Source organism: Salmo salar, chromosome 28 (assembly GCF_965601325.2).
Source record: "Salmo salar chromosome 28, fSalSal1, whole genome shotgun sequence".
Taxonomy (NCBI): Eukaryota; Metazoa; Chordata; class Actinopteri; order Salmoniformes; family Salmonidae; genus Salmo; species Salmo salar.
In genome coordinates this window covers 9961076-9985629 of record NC_138318.1, presented here as the reverse complement: position 1 = coordinate 9985629, position 24554 = coordinate 9961076, and the positions used below count along the sequence as shown (strand labels likewise).

The window sequence follows — 24554 nt, the reverse complement described above, 5'->3', positions numbered from 1 at the left end:
GCTCTCTTTCTATCTCGCTCTCTTTCTATCTCGCTCTCTTTCTATCTCGCTCTCTTTCTATCTCGCTCTCTTTCTATCTCGCTCTCTTTCTATCTCGCCCTCTCTATCTCGCCCTCTCTATCTCGCCCTCTCTATCTCGCCCTCTCTATCTCGCCCTCTCTATCTCGCCCTCTCTATCTCGCCCTCTCTATCTCGCCCTCTCTATCTCGCCGCTCTCGCTATCTCGCTATTGCTCTCGCTATCTCGCTATTGCTCTCGCTATCTCGCTATTGCTCTCGCTATCTCGCTATTGCTCTCGCTATCTCGCTATTGCTCTCGCTATCTCGCTATTGCTCTCGCTATCTCGCTATTGCTCTCGCTCTCTCGCTATTGCTCTCGCTCTCTCGCTATTGCTCTCGCTCTCTCGCTATTGCTCTCGCTCTCTCGCTATTGCTCTCGCTCTCTCGCTATTGCTCTCGCTCTCTCGCTATTGCTCTCTCTCTCGCTATTGCTCTCTCGCTATCTCGCTATTGCTCTCTCGCTATTGCTCTCGCTATTGCTCTCTCGCTATTGCTCTCGCTATCTCGCTATTGCTCTCTCGCTATTGCTCTCGCTATCTCGCTATTGCTCTCTCGCTATTGCTCTCGCTATCTCGCTATTGCTCTCTCGCTATTGCTCTCGCTATCTCGCTATTGCTCTCTCGCTATTGCTCTCGCTATCTCGCTATTGCTCTCTCGCTATTGCTCTCGCTATCTCGCTATTGCTCTCTCGCTATTGCTCTCGCTATCTCGCTATTGCTCTCTCGCTATTGCTCTCGCTATCTCGCTATTGCTCTCTCGCTATTGCTCTCGCTATCTCGCTATTGCTCTCTCGCTATTGCTCTCGCTATCTCGCTATTGCTCTCTCGCTATTGCTCTCGCTATCTCGCTATTGCTCTCTCGCTATTGCTCTCGCTATCTCGCTATTGCTCTCTCGCTATTGCTCTCTCTCTATCTTGCTATCTTGCTCTCTCACACTCTAACTCGCTATCTCTAACTCTCTCTCGCTATCTCTTGCTTTCTCTCTCTCGCTTGCTTTCTCTCTCTCGCTTGCTTTCTTGCTCTCTCGCGCTCTCTCTCTCGCGCTCTCTCTCTCGCGCTCTCTCGCTCGCGCTCTCTCGCTCGCGCTCTCGCTCTCTTTCTCTCTCTCTCTCTCTCTCGCTCTCTTTCTCTCTCTCTCTCTCTCTAGCTCTCTCTCTAGCGCTCTCTCTAGCGCTCTCTCTAGCGCTCTCTCTAGCTCTCTCTCTAGCTCTCTCTCTAGCTCTCTCTCTAGCTCTCTCTCTAGCTCTCTCTCTAGCTCTCTCTCTAGCTCTCTCTAGCTCTCTCTAGCTCTCTCTCTAGCTCTCTCTCTAGCGCTCTCTCTAGCGCTCTCTCTAGCTCTCTCTCTAGCTCTCTCTCTAGCTCTCTCTATCTCGCTCGCTCGCTCTCTATCTCGGTGGCTCTCTCTCTCTCTATCTCGCTCGCTCGCTCTCTATCTCGCTCGCTCGCTCTCTATCTCGCTCGCTCGCTCTCTCTCTATCTCGCTCGCTCGCTCTCTATCTCGCTCTCTATCTCGCTTGCTTTCTCGCTCTCTATCTCGCTTGCTTTCTCGCTCTCTATCTCGCTTGCTTTCTCGCTCTCTATCTCGCTTGCTTTCTCGCTCTCTATCTCGCTCGCTTTCTCGCTCTCTCTCGCTTTCTCGCTCTCGCTCGCTTTCTCGCTCTCTCTCGCTTTCTCGCTCTCTCTCGCTTTCTCGCTGTCTCTCGCTTTCTCTTTTCTCCCGCTCTGTATCTCGCTCTCTTGCTTTCTCTCTTGCTCTCTGTCTCTCTGTATCGCTGTCTCTCTGTCTGTGTGTTGAAGGCTCTCTTATTGTTGGCGCATTGCCATCGGGATAGAATTGTAATGTGTCAAGTTCCCATAAATAAGACTGGAAGGATGTTTATTTTGCTTTACCTTTTATTGATGTGGATGTGTATGTTATATGGTTTCGGTCTGCTGGTCTGCTGATTTGCTAAGGTAATAGAGGCACCTGCATCTTAGATTGGAATTACCTTCACAAAACTCCTTTCATTTTGTTAATACTACAGTAAACATCTGAAGTTGTAAATTCATGTTGTCATGCTCCAGAGGGTAATTTTCAAGTCCGAGAGTTTTTTTAAAATAAATGGTTGAATTGATCTTCCCAGGTGTGTACAATAAATCATATATCAGGATTAATTAAATAACAATCTGACACTCACTAGCAGTTCTGGGGGGCCCGGGGCCCCTGTGACAACAATTTTGGACCCCCTTGTGGCCCCCCCTAAATGTGGAGTATGAAATAATTTTTACATAACACATTTTTGCTATCATTCTTTTTTTACATCCGTTATTAGACAGTGGCAACGATGATGATTATGAACATGGTCTTTTGCCTGCTAATGCCTGAAATGCAGTGAAGAAAACGATATGACAACAATAACGTCTAATGTAACTGGCCCCTCTAACAGTACAACTGGCCCCAGCTTAACCCCCCCCCCCCCAGTTGAAATGGTCTAGAACCCCCACTGCTGACACTGTAGGAAACAAACATCTGCTTTCCAAATGGGAGTCAACAAAGTGTGGAGTTTACCAAATGAATGATAAGCATTTTACAATGTCCGTTCCCTCATAATCATTGGGACTACTATTGCACCACAGACTGCGTTATCTTCTTTTTTTATTGCCTTGTGACTGAGACATCCTACATTTTAAGTGTCATTTGAAATGAATACCAACCATGCTCTATCCCCCCCCCCCCCCCCCCTGTAATCCTGTCCATCAGTAACTACATCATTCACACAAAGGAAATACATCACCTTTGTGTCATTGCTTGACTTTATCACAGTTGATTTGAAGGCCGCTTACTACTGGTCCTGGTATTTCTGAATACCCTGGCTCAACAGAATTTGATGTAATCCTACTCACTGAACAGATGGACAGATAGGTAAAGCCACTGAGCTATAATTGCACTATTACCCCCCCCCCCCACGCAATTTGGCAAGCGTAGCCCATAGGTGTAGGCTTCAGTACTGTACTCACGCAATAGTCAACCGTCTCCTGGCATTACAAAAACATGAAACACATTGAGGAGTCATGCTCATGCTTGGTTGGAGCCTGTGGGGAATTCTCTGTCTGGTCTGCCCATAGTGCGCTGCAGTGGCGGTTCTAGACCATTTCAACTGGGGGAGCCAAGCTGGGGCCAGTTGTACTGTTAGAGGGGCCAGTTATATTAGACGTTATTGTTGTCATATCGTTTTCTTCACTGCATTGCTGGCATTAGCAGGCAAAAGACCATGTTCATAATCATTAGTATTCCGCGTTGCCACTGTCTAATAACGGATGTAAAAATTATTTCATAGTCCACATTTAGGGGGGCCACAAGGGGTCCAAAATTGTTGTCACAGGGGCACTGCCCCCCCCCCCCCCCCCCCCCAGGACCGCCCCTGGTGCGCTGTCTGCAGCGGGTCGCATGTACCGTATTCTGCGCATATAATCTTAGTGTGCCTTTTGTGTCCTAATTAGATTACGGCGTTCTAGTGCTGGTGTGAATGCATGGCTTCAAGGGACATTTGCTCTGTTAGCAGCGACGCTCAGATTAATACATAGAGCACCGCAAGGGGAATACTGTTTAGGCACTCAAGTAGTCGAAGTCATCAATTCATTCGAGCAAATTCCACACGGGCTACTTTTCCATTTCTCGTGGGAGGCGTGTGTGATTTCTGGTTCTGAAAGTCACTCTAGAACGGGAAACGGGAAAGCAAAGAAGACAGAGGGTGGCAGAGTTCCTGATGATGTTCAGGGATGCGTTTTGCCCTAAGAAGCACTATCTGAACGGGATTTACATGGCTTTAGAGCTAATATGGTAAGACTTTTTCTGCCAATTACTGTTTGAGAAGAAAAGCTTGTTTGAAAAACATGCGTTCTTAGGGTCTTACAGAATAAAGCACCAGTCTATTGCACCGTCCTACTGAAGTCAGTGTATTTTTATCTCACAGACTGGTTGCCACTATTTGTCCATTTCATAGATTGGTCATCCTGGGTGAACGATTCCTTGCGATATGACCTAGTTATTATTTGCTGGGGATACTGTTAGCGTGTTATTGAACACATACAAACGTGTGTAGCCGGTTTTCCTCGACATGACTCCACATATGCTACGTGAATGTAGTTATCACATGCCTGCAAAACTAAATGGAATTCGTTCAAATATGACTTTTTTTTTTTCAACACTCACTTGAATGAAAGCTTTACAATACTGTAGTTCTCTATATCGAGTTTACATTTACACTATCCCGTCGTACATCAAGCACGCAGGATTATGCAACGGGTCATCCAATTACTGTGAACATTCTTAACAATCTGTTGCCTTGTCTTTGTAGATGTAAGATAGAAAGTAGCCTAGCTGCAAATGAAAGCGTCCCAAACTGATATGTGAAAAGGAGGGGTAGCCTACAGCGTTAAGAAAAAAAAAAAAGGCAACGTTTAATTGCCAATGCTTCCCGAATTCTGTGTCTGTTTTTTAGCATGAGCAAAATAATAGACACTCACATTTGGATGTCTTATGAGGAATATGAATATTCTCCCTGCAGCATTTCCCCAGTGTTCATAGAAAGAATCAAAGATATTCGGCGCGGATGCCTTATTATGTAGCATTATGTCAGACTTTGGTCAAAGCAGTTCAAACTGAATGGGTGCAGTGACCCTTCTTCCCGCCATACCACCTGCCATATCTACCATATCCTGTTAAGCCAAGCCCTGTGGACAAGGAAGGCTTTCTCTTTAGGCTCCAACTACCTGGATTTACATTAACATTTATAAGCTTATGTGCATTTCTTTTTAGACTAGCCTAATTTTCCAATCCATAACACCCTCTAGCTACTGTATGCATAATGTCAGTATTAATATGAGTGAACTCATGATTAGCCTGCATAAGTTGTGTACCTAACTGTATGTATGTTATGGACTCATATGACCTCAAGTGTCAGCCTGCACACACAGCCCAGTAGTAGACCTCATCCATCGAGGTTCAAAAACGATTGGGTTCAAACTTCTGTTATCAATGGTCCACATGCTGAACTACAAGAGTTCTCCAACTTCTTAAGCCTGACCTCTGGGCTGTTAGTGATGGTACCCTTCAAGTGTAAGATAAAAATGGTAACATCAAATTCACTTCTGGTGTTTAGCCAGGTCATCGAGTTTACCATTTCAGATGTGTACACATTGCCATGGGCTCATCACTGATCTCAGTGAGTCAAAAAGTCAGGACACTTCCTGGTCAGAGTCAACAAGCCGCTCTTAGCATTTAACTGTTTCCTGATACTCGTTGAATTGCATTTCTGTCTCTCATTCAGTTGTCTTGTCTGTTTCTATCCAGTAGTATAGAGAGAGTGAATTGTAGAGCAGTTCAGCACTTGACTGTATCCATTTTTACATTTAGGTAAAATTACTATATTTTTCAAAAAGCCTTAAAATTCAATTGTGGATCATACAATAGTCATACTGGTTGCCAATGGCTTGTTAAGCTTTCTCTCTCTGTCATTAAGGACAATGGGTAATTGGATTCAGCCTGCTTTCAGGCCCTGCATTTAATGCTCTTTAAGTCTGGAGCCCCCCTATCAAATGAGGTTTCTTTAATTAGCTGTCCAGGGATGTTTGTCGCAACCATCCATCATTGGTCTAGGTGGCAATCTGTTGCCAGTAGCAGTGAACAGAACAGGGAGAAATATACAAAAGCGGGGATTCATTGAATAAGCTTGTCATTTAAAACAAATAGTCTTTGCTGTGTCTGTCTGTCTCCATTCTCCGCCAACCTGCATGGAGTCATTTCACTTCCATCCAGAGGACGGAAGGGAAGAACAGAACACTGACGGAGAGGTTTGACCTCTATCATGGAGGTTAAACGCTAGACCTTCAAACAGAGTATGTGAATGAGAGTCTGTGTTTTGTTTTAAAGTGCTCCAAAACTCAGTCAAGGCTTTCGCCTTTGTCTCCTCTACACTTTATGAGTTTTGCTTGGAGTTTATTATTGAGAGCCCATTTTCTTAAAACACACCAAAATAACCAAATGTTCTTCTGGAAGCAGTTAGCTTTGAAAGTTTGTCACGTCCTGACCAGTATAAGGGGTTATTTGTTATTGTAGTTTGGTCAGGACGCGGCAGGGGGTGTTTGTTTAGAGTGTTTTGGGGTTTGTTGGGCTATGTTCTGTTTTAAGAGGGGTGTTTGTTTAGAGTGTTTCGGGGTTTGTTGGGTTATGTTCTTGTTAGTCTATTTCTATGTTAGTTCTAGTATGTCTATTTCTATGTGGTGTTTGTTGGGTTGACCTTCAATTGGAAGCAGCTGCTCCTAGTTGCTTCTAATTGAAGGTCCTATTTAAGAGGGGTGTTTTTTCTATGGGATTTTGTGGGTAGTTGTTCCTTGTAAGCCTTACAGGACTGTTTATCGTCATTGTTTTTGTATACGTGCGTTTTTGTTTTGGTTTTCCTTCTTTCTGCCTAATAGAAAGAAGATGAGTATACACATTCCCGCTGCATTTTGGTCAAGTCCTTACGACACCCGTGACAAAGTTGTTTTATACGATGGCGGGCTCACAGATTGTTCTTCCTCTGCTCATATTAGATCAAGTCTGTTAGGAGGACACCCATCTAAAACAATCTATATTTTTTTAAGTGCTCAAGCTGCCAAACTTTGTCTCACCAGCCGACTCTGCACGTGATACTGAAAACATAGTGCTGGGTACTGTCAATGGTGTCTAAAGTGATGGCGGTAATGGGACAGCTGTCCAAGGTGCTGAATAGGCTGATGCTAATCGGCTGCTGTCCAAGGTGCTGAATAGCACTGGTGCAATTGGGGCTGCTGATAGTACTGGAGATATACTGTTGCTACTGAGGCTGCTATTATGGTACACGGTGTTGACTAGTAATGGTGCTATCGTTATAGATCAGGGGTGGGCAAACATTTTGGCTCAAGGGCCACATCGGGATTTTGAAATTCAACGGAGCATTTTTGGGCGGACCAATTGTTTGTTAAAATCAATTTGCGGGGACCCCCGAGTGGTGCAGCGTTCTAAGGCACTGCATCGCAGTGCTTGAGGCGTCACTACAGACCTGGGTTCGATCCCAGGCTGTGTCACAGCTGGCAGTGACTGGGAGACCCATGAGGCAGTGCACAATTGGCCCAGTGTCGTCCGGGTTAAGAGAGGGTTTGGCAGGCCGTGACTTCCTTGTCCCATCAAGCTCTAGCGACTCCTGTGGCTGGCACGCTGACGCCGCCGGGTGTACGGCGTTTCTTCCGACACATTGGTGCGGCTGGCTTCCGGGTTAAGTGGGCATTGTGTCAAGAAGCAGTGCGGCTTGGCTGGGTCGTGTTCCATTTTTTGATAACGGATTTAATGGTGCTCCGGGGGGTCTTCAAAGTTTCAGATATATATTTTTTTTATAACCCAACCCTGATCTGTACTTCTCCACAACTTTGTCCCTGACCTGTTTGGAGAGCTCCTTGGTCTCCATGGTGCCGCTTGCTTGGCGGTGCCCCTTGCTTAGTGGTGTTGCAGACTCTGGGGCCTTTCAGAACAGGTGTGTATGTGTGTATATATATATATATATATATATATATATATATATATACACACACACCTTAATATATATATATATATATATATATATACACACACACACACACACCTTAATATAATATATGTGTATGTATATATATATATATATATATATATATATATATATATATATATATATATATATACACATATATTATATTAAGGTGTGTGTGTGTGTGTATATATATATATATATATATATATATATATATATACACACACACCTTAATATAATATATGTGTATATATATATATACTGAGATCATGTGACACTTAGATTGCACACAAGTGGACTTTATTTAACTAATTATGTGACTTCTGAAGGTAATTGGTTAAACCAGATCTTATTTAGGGGCTTCATAGCAAAGGGGGTAAATACATATGCACGCACCAATTTTCTGTTTAAAATTGTAATATATATTTTTTTGAAACAAGTTATTTTTTTTTCATTTCACTTCACCAATTTGGACTATTTTGTGTATGTCCATTACATGAAATCCAAATAAAAATACATTTAAATGACGGGTTGTAATGAAACAAAATAGGAAAAACGCCAATGAGGATGAATCATTTTCAATACTTTTTTGAAGGTTGTACTGATGGTAATGAGCTAAGCTATTTGCCAGCCATGTTTGTTGACATTATACAAGGCCTTCTGGGTGTCACGTAATCTGTCAGACCAAAGATGTTATAATGAGGTGAAGGAATGGTTCACTCATCTTTTGGGTAAACTTCCGGAAGTGACTGAAGGGAAGTGGATGATCATAGACGACACACCCCCTTCAACATGCATATTGCAAACAGACCAAACTCATCTTGTCTCCTCTTATTATCTTTGGTCGACGGGAAAAACAAACAAGGCGGCGCGCACAAACTACCCATCATCGGATTACTTTTGATTTCTAGAAAGTGTTTTACTCAATTATTTTGATCAATGGTGAGCTCACCCAGGATGTGATTAATTATAAATAGTAATTGCTATTAGCTAATTCATTCTAGTTTCTGTCAGCCAAGAGTTATAAAAATATGACCGCTTGTGTTACGTCTATCTTTCCTCAGTTAGCGCTAGGACAAATGTTGCCAAAACTTTTCAGTTTGACTGTGTTATGCTGTAGCTACTTCTGTGAATGTCTGAACATTGCATCCAAAAATAAACTGGTCATATTCTGGACATAGCTTTGTAAGGACTGTGGTTGTGCAAAAATGTTTCTGTAAATAAAATAAAAAAACGTGTGGGCAGCTCAAATGCTGATTGTTGCGTCAATTGAAAATGGACGTTCTAAATAAGCATTCTAATCAAGCGTTCTAATCACACCGGTTTGACCATACGCAACAGGGACCACTATAGAATGATCACACCCGTTTGTTGGTATGTGTGAAAAGGTTAAACAAGTTAACATTCGCAAGGCCGCGGGGCAAGATGGAATACCAGGGCACGTACTCAGAGCATGCGCTGACCAGCTGGCAAGTGTTTTCACTGACTTTTGAGGGTAGACAACAACACATCCACCACACTGACCATCAACACGGGGCCCCTCAGGGGTGTGTGCTTAGTCCCCTCTTGTACTCCTTGTTCACCCATGACTCACAATCATCAACTTTTGCAAGTTTGACGACACGACTGGTAGGACTGATCACCGACGACAATGAGGATGCCTATAGGGAGGAGGTCCGAGGACAGCAACCTCTCCCTCAACATCAGCAAGACAAAGGAGCTGATCGTGGATTACAAGAAACGGAGGGGCAAGCATGCCCCCATCCAGATCAATGGGGCTTTAGTGGAGCGGGTTGAGAGCTTCAAATTTCTCACTAAGAAATTAACATGGTCCACACACACCCACACAGTTTTGAAGAGGGCACAACAGCACCTCTTCTCTTTCAGGAGGCTGAAAAGATTTGGCATGGTCCCTCGGATCCTCAAAAAGTTTTACAGCAGCACCATTGAGAGCATCTTGACTGGCTGCAAGTCAAGCTTATTTTGTTATCTTTAACTCTGCATTGTTGGAAAAGGACCCGCAAGTAAGCATTTCACTGTTAGTCTACATCTGTTGTTTACGGAGCATGTGACAAATACAATTTGATTTGATTGACTTAGAGCTGTAATGGCACAGATACAAAGACGAGATCTCCATCAATTATATTGGTGATATTGTGGCTGCTGTCCATGGTGCTGAATAGTACTGGTGCTATTGGGGATATTGGGGCTGCCTTCCATGGCACTGAATATTACTAGTTATTTTGAGGCTGCTGTCCATGGAGCTGAATTGTACTGGTGCTAATGTGGCTGCTGTCCTTGGTGCTGAATAGTACTGGTGCTTTTGGGGCTGCTGTCCATGGCGCTGAACATTACTGGTAATATTGGGGCTGCTGTCCATGGTGCTGAATAGTACTGGTGCTATTAGGATTGCGGTCCATGGTGCTGAATAGTACTGGGATACCTTCAGGGCTGCCATGTATTGTTCTGCAGCCCTCTGGCGTGCAACATTAATAAGTCTAAATATATCCATTGGCATACTTTAGTTTACTTACATGCGGTGTAGAACAAATAGCACAAGCACAGTGTCGAGGACATTATGCTCAACAACACTTGCAAGTATGAGAATAAGCCTGGAGAGGTATGGATGGATGTTTGGGAATGCACAGGACACGCAGGTTCACTTTACTTTGCATCATACATTTTTTTTCATTATGATTAACACAAAAAGCACTCCAGTCAGAGCGTTAATTTGTGGCAATCTGGATTATAGTGCACGTAATTATATTAATTCGTTTCCCTTATTCATCTCTGAACAACTACATGAGTCATTCACAGCTTTTTTTAATAAGGGAAAAACACTCAAAGAATTTAACCAATAATATACCAAATCTAATCAATTATTCATATTTTTACTTGCCTTCATTTTGCATTCTTTGTCTTATCACTTAGGCTTCAGTAGCTTTAGCAGAGCTCTGAGATTTTTTTAAAAAGCAAATCGGAGGACAGAGGGTTGTGGATGATTCAGAGATGCCCTCTTGCATGAGCAATGAGCGGAAGTAAATCAAGGTGCTCCGGTGTTAGCGTTAGTGACGGCATCAGTGCCAACCGAGGACTGCAGCTCCCCTACAACCCAGTCCTGCCTGATCACCTCTCACTGTGGATAATGGATGGGAATCTGTCACCATCCTAATAGATATCAGTTCTCTGGGCAAGACCATGACACAGTATCCAATACAGTAATGAGATGTGACTTTTTGTTGACCAAATATTTCATATTTTCTTTTCCAAGACAGCAGAACGCTATTGGACAGATGAATATGTTTAAAGGTTTATCGAGATTTTACTGAAATGTTAGGTAAAGATGGACGAATTTTACTGATGGAGTAATTACCGGTAAGACTAATCCTTCAGTGTTATTTCCAGTTCCATCACATGACCTATCCGCTTTATTACTCCCAACGAGTAGTTTACCGTTAGATAGCTCGCCAGGCTAATGGCGCGTCTCCTCGCGTAGTTAGTGAAACACTGGTGACAGAAATGGATTAAGGGTGTTAACAAGTTCAACGTGGTCCATTACCTAGCTGATCATTGTCTGCTTTCTCAGCTTCCTCCTCTGAGTACTGTGTTAGAGAGGCAATAAACGTTGATGACTTCAGTACCCGTGTTACTTTCTGGGCTCCTCCAATTTATAGACGTTATATTACAGGACAAACCAACAGCCTATTCAAGAGAAACCCCAGCAGGGAGCAAATGATAAAAGTGTTTTTCTCTTCTGATGCCAACTTTTTCCACATTACAAAATATTGGAAAATCATTTTAATCTACAAAAATATATTAGATTTCCCTCTCCAAAGAATATTAAGAAAAAGGTAGTTGTTGTTAGAGTAGATGTTGAGCGTTTTTGTGAGATTGTGCTGCTGGAAGGTTGAGCCAATCACGTTGTTACTCTCAGGGATTAAAGCTGAAGTGAAAGGTACTGTTTTGGGCCATTAGTTTATTGAGATCAATACTGGGAAAGATGTTTGCCGTTTGTGTGTCGGCGTATGTGCATGCTTTGTGTGTGTGTGTGTGTGTGTGTGTGTGTGTGTGGATGTACAGTACCAGTTAAAAGTTAGGACACACCTACTCATTCAGGTGTGTCCAAACTTTTGACTGGTACTGTATGTTTTTCAAAAAACGTTGTCTCTATGGTCTTACCTTTTTTAGTAGAATTAAAAACTCTGAAAACATGACAAAACCAGGCATATTTTGGCATTAAACTTTGAAACACTAGTGTTCGTTTTGCTTTTGAGTCTTGGATGTCAGTGGGCTTTTCTCTGTTTAATCTGAGGAAAGAACTACAGAGGGGAAAGAGATGCATCCGTTCTGACGATAGAGTGGATTACATTGTATTTGTCTCTCCAAAGACGTTATTGGTTGAGAGGAACAAAGACCGTGCGTAATGATTAGTGAGCCTGCGAGACTGTGGAGCGATCAGTTCATAAAGAGACGGGCGTTGATGTTAAAGGAATCGGTTGGCTTGAAAGCCCGTGTCACGATCTGTCGCTGTCTGGTATCGCTTCCTTGGCTCAGGACTCAAACGTTCTGCCGAAGTATCTCCCGTTGGAAAAAGTGTATCAATCCATTGCGTTTCTCCATTGTTCATTGCTCGTGTCTTTTCATTTCAGTGACATTCTTTTTAGTGAAGTATAATGCAAAACGTTGCATTCTGCACCGTCTGCCAGATCCACAAGGTCACAAGTTCACAGTTCCTGCATCTTAGCAATTCCATGTATTTCGACCACAAGATTATCCTCTCACTATCCTCTCAGTATATTTCTCAAAAACGTTTCGTTGTGGTATATAATCAGTAGTGCAGGGATAACTGGCAGAGCCTGGTTTTCATACAGTAAAATAAGTTACCACTGAAGACATGGAGCATCCATGATGGAGGAAACATCAAAGCTATACTGTATTGTGGACTGTATCTCTCAGGTGGAAAACACTATCAACTTCACTGTCTACTTCAAAGGGCAAGGTTAAATGTGGTTCCTCTCCGGTGGTATTACATGAGAGAACCTGAATTTGATAGAAGACACCCCATAGCCCTTCGATAAAAGACTATTTCCCAAAGGTAAAATTGGGTGGGAAATTTCCTTTTGAAATGGACTGACTCATAAGCGCCGGTGTCGGATTCCTTTCAGAATACCTGTAATTCACCTGTTCGGGTTCGATTTTTCCAAATTGTTGAGAGATGGTGGCAAATGTAGAGAGTTGTAAGGAGGTAAAATGATGAGAGTAACTTATTTTTTTTTTTTTTTTTTTTTTAAGATACAATGACAAAGATACCATGACAATTTCTGTTCGCTTTGTGTTGTTGATGTTCATGTTGCCACTACAGGTGGATGTAAATATGTTGTGGTATTCTACAAGGTTTGGAATCTACAAGAGTTCAGCTATTAATTATCAACTGGCTATGTAGCTTTTTAGACCTAGTGAATAGGGCCTAGGGTCGTTTTTGCTGTTCAACTCAACCCCCTGGCCCCTAGGATGTACATGACAGAGAAGGTAATTCTCATCTCTCTCTCTCTCTCTCTCTCTCTCCCTCCAGGTGGGCACGCAGTAACGCTTGATGAAAATGCAAAAGAGGTCATGGTACTTCACATGGTTAGGAATATGGATAGGACTTCTGCTGTTAGCCACTCGTTGCCTGTCACAAGACACAGACGGTAAGTACTCCACACCTCATAAGTACCTCTCTTCTATGCAAGCGAGGCCAATATACGACCGCATTTGCCTGTTTTAGTTTCAGAATACCCAGATGCTAAAATACACCGAATGGGTTTATTTTGATGAACATTTTGTATTTCTATGCCATTTGTACCACTGTATTTGATTTAATGGTCACAGGTTCAACTTAACTGATATGTTCAAACTGCCTCAACCCAGTGATAAGCTCTGATTCTATACTCCTGCTCAGTTGCAGCCGTTTGCCCGTTGATTCGTTTTCAACCTGACAGATTCCTCTGGATTTATGTGGCGATACTTGATTCATGGAAGCGTGTTTGACTTGACGTTAGTGAAGTCACGGGTGCTGCTGCCTCCGCATTTGACCGGTGCCTGAATGGAGTTGAATATTCAGAAATGTACTATTGATTTATTGACGCTCCTTCATCCAGCTGTCTGAATCCGCTCAAAATGAGACCTTATAAAAAATGTTAAAAAAAAAAAATGTCTAATTCAAACTGATTCATGGTGTTGGGCCACTAAATGTTGGACACTTTAATCAATCAAATATGATCAATTGAATGACTGACACTTTAATGAACTGTTCTCACCTTGGCCCAATGTTAATTTCACCTCTGATTCAGAAATCAGTCCCTTTCTGATGCACAGTGCAATTTAGACTCGATTAGGGCATAAGGTTTTGAGGCTGTAGTTAGTATTGTTCTAACTAGAATGATCATCAAGCTGCATATCAGTGCTGGAAAATAGTTTCTAGTCTGTCTATTCATGTAGGGACAAACAGAACACCTAGATTGTGACATAACATTACTACTCATGGTTAAGTCCTTCCTAATCCAATTTCAAAATATCACTTTGTCACTGTAGTAGCTGGATGCAAGAAAATAGAGATGAGTGTGTTGTGGCGAAGCAACTCTAATGCAGAAACAAATTAGTGCATCCTCATCCTGTGGTTGCCATGGAGCAATAGATACCATCTTAAGCCAGTGATCAGTGTCACCTACAAGACAGTCCTAATTTTGGCTCGTACTCTCTTCTCTCTCTCTCTCTCTGTCTCTCTCTCTCTGTCTCTCTTTCTCTGTCTCTCTCTTTCTCTGTCTCTCTCTTTCTCTGCCTCTCTCTTTCTCTGCCTCTCTCTTTCTCTGCCTCTCTCTCTCTACCTCGCTCTCTCTCTCTACCTCGCTCTCTCTCTCTACCTCGCTGTCTCTCTCTCTGTCCCTGTCTCTCTCTCTGTCTCTCTCTCTCTCTGTCTCGCTCTCTCTGTCTCGCTCTCTCTGTCTCGCTCTCTCTGTCTCGCTCTCTCTGTCTCGCTCTCTCTGTCTCGCTCTCTCTGTCTCGCTCTCTCTGTCTCGCTCTCTCTGTCTCGCTCTCTCTGTCTCTCTCTCTTTGTCTCTCTCTTTCTCTGCCTCTCTCTTTCTCTGCCTCTCTCTCTGTCCCTCTCTCTCTCTACCTCGCTCTCTCTCTACCTCGCTGTCTCTCTCTCTGTCCCTCTCTCTCTCTACCTCGCTGTCTCTCTCTCTCTGTCTCTCTCTCTGTCTCTCTGTCTCTCTCTCTCTGTCTCTCTCTCTCTGTCTCTCTCTTTGTCTCTCTCTCTCTCTACCTCGCTGTCTCTCTCTACCTCGCTGTCTCTCTCTACCTCGCTGTCTCTCTCTACCTCGCTGTCTCTCTCTACCTCGCTGTCTCTCTCTACCTCGCTGTCTCTCTCTACCTCGCTGTCTCTCTCTACCTCGCTGTCTCTCTCTACCTCGCTGTCTCTCTCTACCTCGCTGTCTCTCTCTACCTCGCTGTCTCTCTCCCCGCACCTCTCTGTCTCTCTCTCTACCAATCTGTCTCTCTCTCTACCAATCTGTCTCTCTCTCTACCAATCTCTCTCTCTACCAATCTCTCTCTCTACCTCTTTCTCTCTCTACCTACCTCTCTGTCTCTCTCTCTTCTTCTATTTCTCCTGTTAGAAAGTTGAATTTCCCCTCTTAGGTGACAGAGTGGGATTCCTCTCCATTGCATTATGTATGGATGTGTCTCAGTATGGGGCTCATCCCGGGGATCCAGCGCTGTGTATTAATAGGACTGCAGGTTGGTTCCCCTTGAGCACTAAGCAGCACCACTCAGGTGCCCAGTCATGCGAAGTGTCCCACTCACACCTACACACTTATCCGGATAGTTATCTCTCTGTTATGTGCCACATGCCCCTCTGGGCTATACTGTACACATGAATATAAGTGTATAGCTATCTGTGCATAGGAATAATATATCGTTATATAGACCTACTTTAGCTAGTTACATATTTCAAGTCGCATGACAAAAACAAACTAACTTCAGAGCAATCTATCAAGGACATATACTTGTTTTGTTAGCACTATTCTCATCAATATTTTAGTTGTCTCCCCTCAGTTCTTTTTGAGGTTCATGAGTTAAAACAAAATCCATTTCAATTTCTATATTTTGGTTTGTTTGTCAGAGTTCCCACCAGTTTACTATTCAGGCCAAGCACAGTAGCACACTATTTGATGGTGGAGATCAGATTATTGACAGAACTTCCTGAACTTCTTTTATCAGGGGAGCATGCATTGCCAGCCTCAGTTTGGCTCAGACTGGGGCACCAGCCTGTATGTTTCTCTTTCTTATCCAGACACCACACTGACTGTAACCCCCCCCCCCCCCCCCCCCCCCCCCACCCAGTGTATTTCCTTTTTTGGAGAGAGAGAGAGATCGAGCGAGAGTGTGTGTGTGTGTGTTGGACTCCTGATATTTTCATCAATGGATTTGCATGTTTTTTTATCTGCTTCATTAGAGATAATGGAAATGGATTGTGTGTGTGTGTGTGTGTGTGTGCGCGTGCGCGCGCACGGGCTAAATGAATGCGCAAAATAAGTCAGGCACTGCCACCTGTTGTGCTCATGACGCTTTGACTTCAAAAGGTGGTTTGACAAACTCTGAATATCATATCCTAATGTGTTTATCCCCATTGAGAGTTTTAATTCAAAGTCGAACTGAAACATTAGTGAAGTATGAAATTATTCATGGTACAGGAACGATGGATTGTAAGTGGATTCTGGAATGAATATAGAATATTTTTTTGTACCCATGAATATTTAGCATTATGTTTTTGATTAGAAAACCATATGCTATGGTAGAAGCACTTATTGTTTAGTGAATTTCTCTCTGCAGTAGTTTTTGTTGTTGATTCTATTACGTGTTTTTAATAATATGGACATCACATTCTGCGTTTTATCATTCTTTATCAATTTCACAGACTCCGTTCGTATCCAATTCACCTCACATACAAAAAACCAACTCATTACCAACCCACTCCCCTTTACGTTGTATTTCTCTTGAATGGGCTGAGGAGAAATAATGCATGTTAGAATGGCCTCTCGTCCTGGGAGTAAATCTAGCCTCGCTGACCTGGAGTTTGTGCAGGTAGCTTCCGTATAGCTGGCTATTGATTTCTGTGGCGATTTACTCTGGATGGTGTCGGTGTAATCTCATAGCAGCATCTGTCATACAGGTTATCACAGTTAGATGAGTGGGCACATGCAGGGATTGTCTTTGGACATCAAAGTTCACTGTCGCACGTCGTCGCTCCGCTTTGTAATCAGCCAATGTTCTGGTGTCATATCAGGACAAGTGGGAGGAGGCATAGAAATACAATTACAGAGCATTGACTCAAATGGGGATATATGTTCTAGTAAATTATATTTCTATGGGAGGAATGTTACACCTGCAGGGTCAAAGATGCATTTAACCGTTTAACCAATCAGAGGGTCAGATCTTAGCCAATGATCTCATCACCCTCATTATTCTGAAATAGAATACTAATCCTCATTGTCTCCTTTGAACCAATGATCTGTGGAGAGAGAACACCTGAATGCAGTGTGTCATTGGTCAGGTATTGACCCCAGTGAACACTGAATGGCTATAATAACACCAACGTCAAGTCCAAGCTGGTGTTGCTTCAAATCAGGCTGAATCCATCAAATCCAAGTATATTTCTCACTGTTAGACTTAGGTACACTTAGTGTAACAGTGTAGGTTCTGTCCCTCTCGTCGCCCCAACCTGCGCTCGAACCAGGGACCCTTGCACACATCAACAACTGACACCCCACGAAGCATCGTTACCCATCGCGCCACAAAAGCCGCGGCTCTTGCAACGCAAGGGGCGACCCTACTTCAAGTCTCAGAGCGGGTGACGTCACCGATTGAAACGCTATTAGCGCGCACCACCGCTAACTAACTAGCCATTTCACATCGGTTACACTCACCCCCCCTTTGACCTCCTCCTTTTCTGCAGCAACCAACGATCCGGGTCAACAGCATCAATGTAACAGTGTAGGTTCCGTCCCTCTCTTTGCCCCAACCCGGGCTCGAACCAGGGACCCTTGCACACATCAACAACTGACACCCACCGAAGCATCGTTACCCATCGCGCCACAAGAGCCACGGCTCTTGCAACGCAAGGGGCAACCCTACTTCAAGTCTCAGAGCGGGTGACGTCACCGATTGAAACGCTATTAGCGCGCACCACCGCTAACTAACTAGCCATTTCACATCGGTTACACTCACCCCCCCTTTGACCTCCTCCTTTTCCGCAGCAACCAACGATCCGGGTCAACAGCATCAATGTAACAGTGTAGGTTCCGTCCCTCTCTTTGCCCCAACCCGGGCTCGAACCAGGGACCCTTGCACGCATCAACAACTGACACCCACCGAAGCATCGTTACCCATCGCGCCACAAGAGCCACGGCTCTTGCAACGCAAGGGGCAACCCTACTTCAAGTCTCAAAGCGGGTGACGTCACCGATTGAAACGCTATTAGCGCGCACCACCGCTAACTAACTAGCCATTTCACATCGGTTACATTAGCAGTTTATTGGAGATTTCTTTTTGGCTGGAGCAGGTTTTAGGGGACTGTTCCTTTTGACTTTTACAGTTTTGGGCATCCGTACAAAGTCATGGATTTGTTATTGGATGATTGGATAGATAATGTGCTTACTGAATGTCTGCTTATTGAGGCATTTGCTACCCACTTTAGCATTTGAGTTGTTGTTGTTTCGAAATGTCTGCCTGTTACTTACTACTTAAATATACTTTCTGGTATTAATGAATAGCAATCATATTACAATATGCAATAACATGACGTTGGATAGTGTACAAGGTGTGGATCAGGATGTTCGTAGCTGTAGGCCTACACATACAAAATATACATGCCTTTGTGAAAACTGGTATATTGGTTACATTTTCTTTCAAACAGTAGGTGAAATTGGATACTGTGTCTATAGGCTCTGGTTGGCTATTGAACAGTCCCAAACAATTGATCAAAACATTCTTTGTGCCTGTTTGGAATCTGGAAAGTCGATCAGACAGGAGTCCCTCTGCTCTGCGTACTAGTATATAGAAGTAACACCCCTCCATGAATATTTCAACGTCACACTATCTTTTTGTTCTCCCGTAGAGACGGTTGTTGCATTGCGGTGGCTGGCGTTGATATGAGGGCCACAGTTGCTGGGGGGGTGGGGGGGGGGGGTTGTTGGGTTACAGCCTTTCTGATGTCATGTGACTCATTTAACTAGTCAGCTAGTGGGTAGTTAGTCATTTATGAAGGCCAGCCATACGGAGGACCTAAAAGCACAAGGACTATGAACGTATCTCTCGTCTGTTGCTGCCCCTTGCTTGTCCGTACATCCATTCTCCAGACACGACAAACCGATATAATCAAGGCCCAGTGTTCCGGAGCGAACTCAAGTCCCAGGCTGTTTATATGGGAGCGTTTTGATATCTCGTCAGTTAGCGATGGTTTCCTAGTATTAACGTACTGGCGGCACTGCTCACTCACTACCACCGCCGTCTGCGAAGGGCTATTGTGTTGGGAAGAGAAATAGTTATATCTTTTTTTTAAGTAATAATCCAGCAAGTGCACCCTCCCCGAGGAAACCATTTCTCCCATGACCACATCTCTTTCTTTCGGGAGGAATTCAACAGTGTGTTGACGCGGTGTGATTTATACCGAGCTGTCGGTCTTCTCATAACTAGCCGTTCATATTTTGTAAAGGTGTGTGTCTTAAACCGGGAGGTTGGGAGTGATGGGGTGAAACTGACACCCCCCCCCCCCCGTAACAAATGTAGTCCCATGATGCAATAGATCTCTCCCAGCCTGCCACCCAGGAACGGTGTTCATCAAATCACTCACTGATGCACTTTATTCAGATGCCTCTCCACCACCACAGCCTCGTCTCACTGCTCTGTCCTAGACTGTAAATCTACCATAGTGGGTTGTGAGTAATGTTTGCGCATACTGATCTGTGAAGGGGAACAATTTAAGGGGGTGAAATGTTTTTGAGGTAATAGCTTAATTAGTCGCTTGGCTGGTGTCAGTAGTGGGCTTGATGGTGAGATATTTATGTTTACTTGCTCAAAGTCTACCTGCATTTATATCATAAATTGATTTATAACTGATTCTGTAGCTCTTGGCAAGGAAAGGAAGGATGATGGAGATTGTGTTTTGAGGTGGAAGTGGTGGATTCAGGTACTATAATGTGAACTTTCGCACCTCTGTTTCAAAGTTACAAAGTTTCTGTACTTTTCTTTTGATACTTTTTCTTCCCTCACTTTTTCCTCTTTTTTTGTTCTCTTTCAAGTATCTTATGGAACTCTGACTCCCTGCTTGTCTTTTTCTTTCCTTCATTCTATTCTTCTCTCTGGCTGATGACTTTGACTCCAGACTGGCAGTATGATGGTAAGGCGATGGATCTTTTCCCTGTCTCTAACCTGTGTCTCGCTGGGATCTGACTGTAGCAGTCACTCTCAGGAAAAAAAGGTGCTCAGTAGAACCATATAGGGTTCTTCGGTTACTCCCCATAGGGGAACCCTTTTTGGTGCCAGGGAGAACCCTTTGAAGAGGGTTCTCCCTAGAACCCTTTATGTAGGGTTCTTCATAGAACCCCCTGTATATGGTTCTATCTAGAACCCGTTATGAAAGGTTCTGCCTAGAACCCTCTATGAAGGGTTCTACCAAGTACAATTTTATCATCTAAAGGTTCTTCCTAGAACCATCTACGAAGGGTTCGAAAAATACACATATCTTTGGAGGGTTCTTCCTCGATGAACAGCTCCTCCAGCCTTATTAGCCTTTCAAGTAAAATTATTTATGACATTACATATATCATAAGGCCTTTGTTTGAGGGCCTAGTTATACCCTAACACAGTGGTGTTAAGAAACTCCTGGTTTACAGGCAACATCAGGCCTGCAAGTCACACTATGCTGGCTTGCAAAGTGGTGTTTAATTAATTCCTATTAGAATCTAGCCAGAGTTAGGATATCGAACACGTGGGATTTTATATCACCTGCAACCTGCACTCAGAATGACTGCCAAGGTAGGGAAGATTGAATACTGAAACTACCTCGATCATGTAAACTGGAATAACCATCTCACTAATGAGTACAACTACTAACAGATTGGACTAGTTTAGAAAAATCTATGCTATTTATGTAGCATAAAATGTGTAGCATAAAATGAATCAATCAATCAATGTAACATGCCAAAACACAGCTATTAAAACAAGCAATTCTGAAAATCACCCTGAAATAGAGCATGCTGGGAAATATGATTATATGGTTATACTTTATGTAGAACCCTTCTTGCCTTCCAAAGAATCCTCAAAGAACCCTTTCTTCCAAAAACGGTTCTTAGGATGTTAACGTTTCTAGGTACAACCCATTACCTTACAAAGAGCCCTTGTCTTCCGAAAAAAGGTTCTTCAGATCAAAACGGTTCTTGGTAGAATGCTATCTCTCCACAAAGAACCCTTTTGAAACCCTTTTTTCTAAAAGTGTATTTACCCCCACCAATCCTCCGGTAATAGCCTCACACTGCTCATAAAGAAGTCATATGTCATTACCACTGTGCACTTTGCTCATATTCTCCCACTATTCTCCCCCATGGCAGTACATCTATATAGCTTAGTTCCATTCAATGTTCCGTCCTGTGTGGCTTCTAGTCATAGTACGACTGTAAATTGTAATGGTGCGTAACAGGAGATTACAGGTTAATGTAATTTTTTTCTTTTTTTCAGAATGCAAACTCTCCAGGACTGGACCACCTGCCACAATTGTTGCCATAGATGAAGAGAGCCCAAATGGTATGTATTCTTTACATGCAGCATTGTTGAAACAATGCACCAATGTCAGAGGTGGCAGTTAACCTAATGGTTAAGAGCGTTGGGCCAGTAACCAAATGGTTGCTGGTTCGAATCCCTGAGCCGACTAGGTGAGAAATCTGCCGATGTGCCCTTGAGCAATGCACTTAACCCTAATTGCTCCTGTTAGTCGCTCTGCCTAAGAGCGTCTTCTAAATTATTCAAATGTAACAGAAGCTGGGATCATAAATAATCATAAACTCTGGTTGAGTCGCAGGGATGAAAAGCTTCTCACACAGAGCATTGCATTTTCCCATCTAATAAAACAGACAAATGGATAGTTCACAAAATTCTTGTTCTGGAGGTTTTTCACCATGTGTGTTTACCACTTAAACTCCACATTCTCCACATCCTAATTGTTTTCCTCAGTTGAGGGCTAAGCCATTACCAGTTTATGGGTGAATTTAAATGTGCCCACCAGGGAGGGAGGCACTAATGAGTGGAGCTGCTCTTGCTGTTCGTTGTTGTGGCCATATTTCTCTCCCTCTTAAAACCTCCCTTGATGGTTCCACGCCGGGCCGGTCCCTGGCAGCCACAGCACAGATGGTGTTCAGCATGCTGCACAGCCAGGGGCCCCTCGCTGTAATAGATCTCTCTGTTCTCCCTCCCTCTTCCCCTCTTTCCCTTCTTTCTCCAGACTCACTATTCAGTGTGGTGGCCAGGGCTGGGCTTCGTTGTTACCTGTAATTCCGTTTGAACATTATTGATGCATTTGACAGGTGTAAGCGGAAGTCAGCGGCTGGCTGTTGTTTTAGCTACCAACTGCCTAATGAGCATCAAGGCTTTTCCACACTGCTGCTCCTTGGCAATGGGCATCAGCAGTAGAGTTGGGCAGTATCCAGATTTTCGTACCGTCATACCGTTTCGAGACCATACCAGGGAATACCGTATTACCAGAAGGGCAAACAAGGGGTGCTATTTCATCACACAAAATAATTTGGGCAACAGGGATCTTGATCCAGAAGGGGATTGAATGTCTCTGCTGTAACCAAGAAGCTTGATCTTGACATCTAGCCAAGTTAGCAAACCAAATGCATAGCTGGAGCCCTGAGCTGCATATTATTTATTTGATATTTATTTATCATTATTTATCTTCCATTTCTTATAGTTATACTTAACTTAAGCAGCTCAACAACAAAAACATATTTTTAAACTGTATTGAAAATCATACAGTTAGTATTTACCCTGGTATCATCAGACGGCTCCCCTCACCTTGTCACCAGGACTGTCTACAGCTCCCCAAGGTGGCGGTGCTGGTTCGAGTCAGGGGTTGGAACCAAAATTATTTTCCAACCGTTCGCGGGAAATGTTCAGTCGAGCTGAAACTGAATACCTCAATGCCCGTCTGCCAGCTTGTTATAGAAGACACGGCCACGTGAGTCACTGTCTGTAAAAAGCAATCCATTTTCGCGAAGGGGATGGTCCTAATAAACAGGCCGGTGAGTGGATATATAAAGTACAAGTCAAAAGTTTGGACACACCTACGCATTTCATTTTTAAAATTAAGAAAAATATATATTTTCTACTTTGCAGAATAATAGTAAAGACATCAAAACTATGAAATAACACATATGGAATCATGTAGTAAAAGTGTTAAAAACAATCTAAATATATTTTATATTTGAGAATGATCAAAGTAGCCACCCTTTGCCTTGATGGCAGCTTTGCACATTCTTTCAACTAGCTTCATGAGGTACATGAGGTACAGGAACAGCTCAAATAAGCAAAGAGAAACAATAGTCCATCGTTACTTCAAGAAATTAAGGTCAGCCAATCCAGAACATTTCAAGAACTTTGAAAGTTTCTTCAAGTGCAGTCGCAAAAACCATCAAGCGCTATGATGAAACTGGCTCTCATGGGGACCGTCATAGGAAAGGAAGACCCAGAGTTACCTCTGCTCCAGAGGATAAGTTCATTAGAGTGAACTGCACCTCAGATTAATAGAGTTAAAGTAACAGACACATCTAAACATCAACTGTTCAGAGGAGACTGCGTGAATCAGGCCTTCATGGTCGAATTGCTGCAAAGAAACCCCTACTAAAGGACACCAATAAGAAAAGACTTGCTTGGGCCAAGAAACACAAGCAATGGACATTAGACTGGTAGTCCAAATTTGAAATTTCTTGGTTACAACCGCCGTTTCTTTGTGAGACACAGAGTAGGTGAATGGATGATCTCTGAATGTGTGGTTCCCACCATGAAGCATGGAGGAGGAGGTGTGATGGTGCTTTGCTGGTGACACTGTCTGAGATTTATTTAGAATTCAAGGCACACGCATTCTGCAGCGATACGCCATCCCATCTGGTTTGTTCTTAGTAGGACTATCATTTGTTTTTCAACAGGACAATGACCAAAACACACCTCCAGGCTGTGTAAGAGTTATTTGAGAGAGATGAGGTGCTGCAACAGATAACCTGTCCTCCACAATCACCCAACCTCAACCCAATTGAGATGGTTTGGGATGAGTTGGACTGCAGAGTGAAGGAAAAGCAGCCAACAAATGCTCAGCATATGTGGGAACTCCTTCAAGACTGTTGGAAAAGCATTCCTCATGAAGCTGGTTGAGAGAATGCCAAGAGTGTGCAAAGCTGTCATCAAGGCAAAGGGTGGCTACTTTGAAGAATCAAAAATCTAAAATATATTTGATTTGTTTAACACTTTTTTGATTACTACATGATTCCATATGTTATTTCATAGTTTTGATGATGTAGTAAAAATAATGAAAAAAGAAATAAACTCTTGAATGAGTAGGTGTGTGCAAACCTTTTACTGGTACTGTATATAATCTAATCTCAGGAAAAAAAAGAAACCTCCTCTCACTCACTGTCAACTGCGTTTATTTTCAGCAAACTTAACATGTGTAAATATTTGTATGAACATAACAAGATTCAACAACTGAGACATAAACTGAACAAGTTCCACAGACGTGACTAAGAGAAATTGAATAATGTGTCCCTGAACAAAGGGGGGTCAAAATCAAAAGTAACATTCAGTACCTGGTGTGGCCACCAGCTGCATTAAGTACTGCAGTGCA

The 24554-nt window shown here is 43.2% G+C and overlaps 1 protein-coding gene across 1 annotated transcript in view; it reads left to right on the top strand.

The window, feature by feature from the left end:
- The window catches only part of pcdh15b (protocadherin-related 15b), a 204932-nt gene that overhangs the window by 32013 nt on the left and 148365 nt on the right, over positions 1-24554 (top strand). The window contains 3 exon segments of the mRNA XM_082970434.1: positions 13194-13311; positions 20046-20060; positions 21398-21463. Of these exon segments, the coding sequence (XP_082826560.1) occupies positions 13215-13311; positions 20046-20060; positions 21398-21463 (178 nt within the window). The 5' untranslated portion in view covers positions 13194-13214.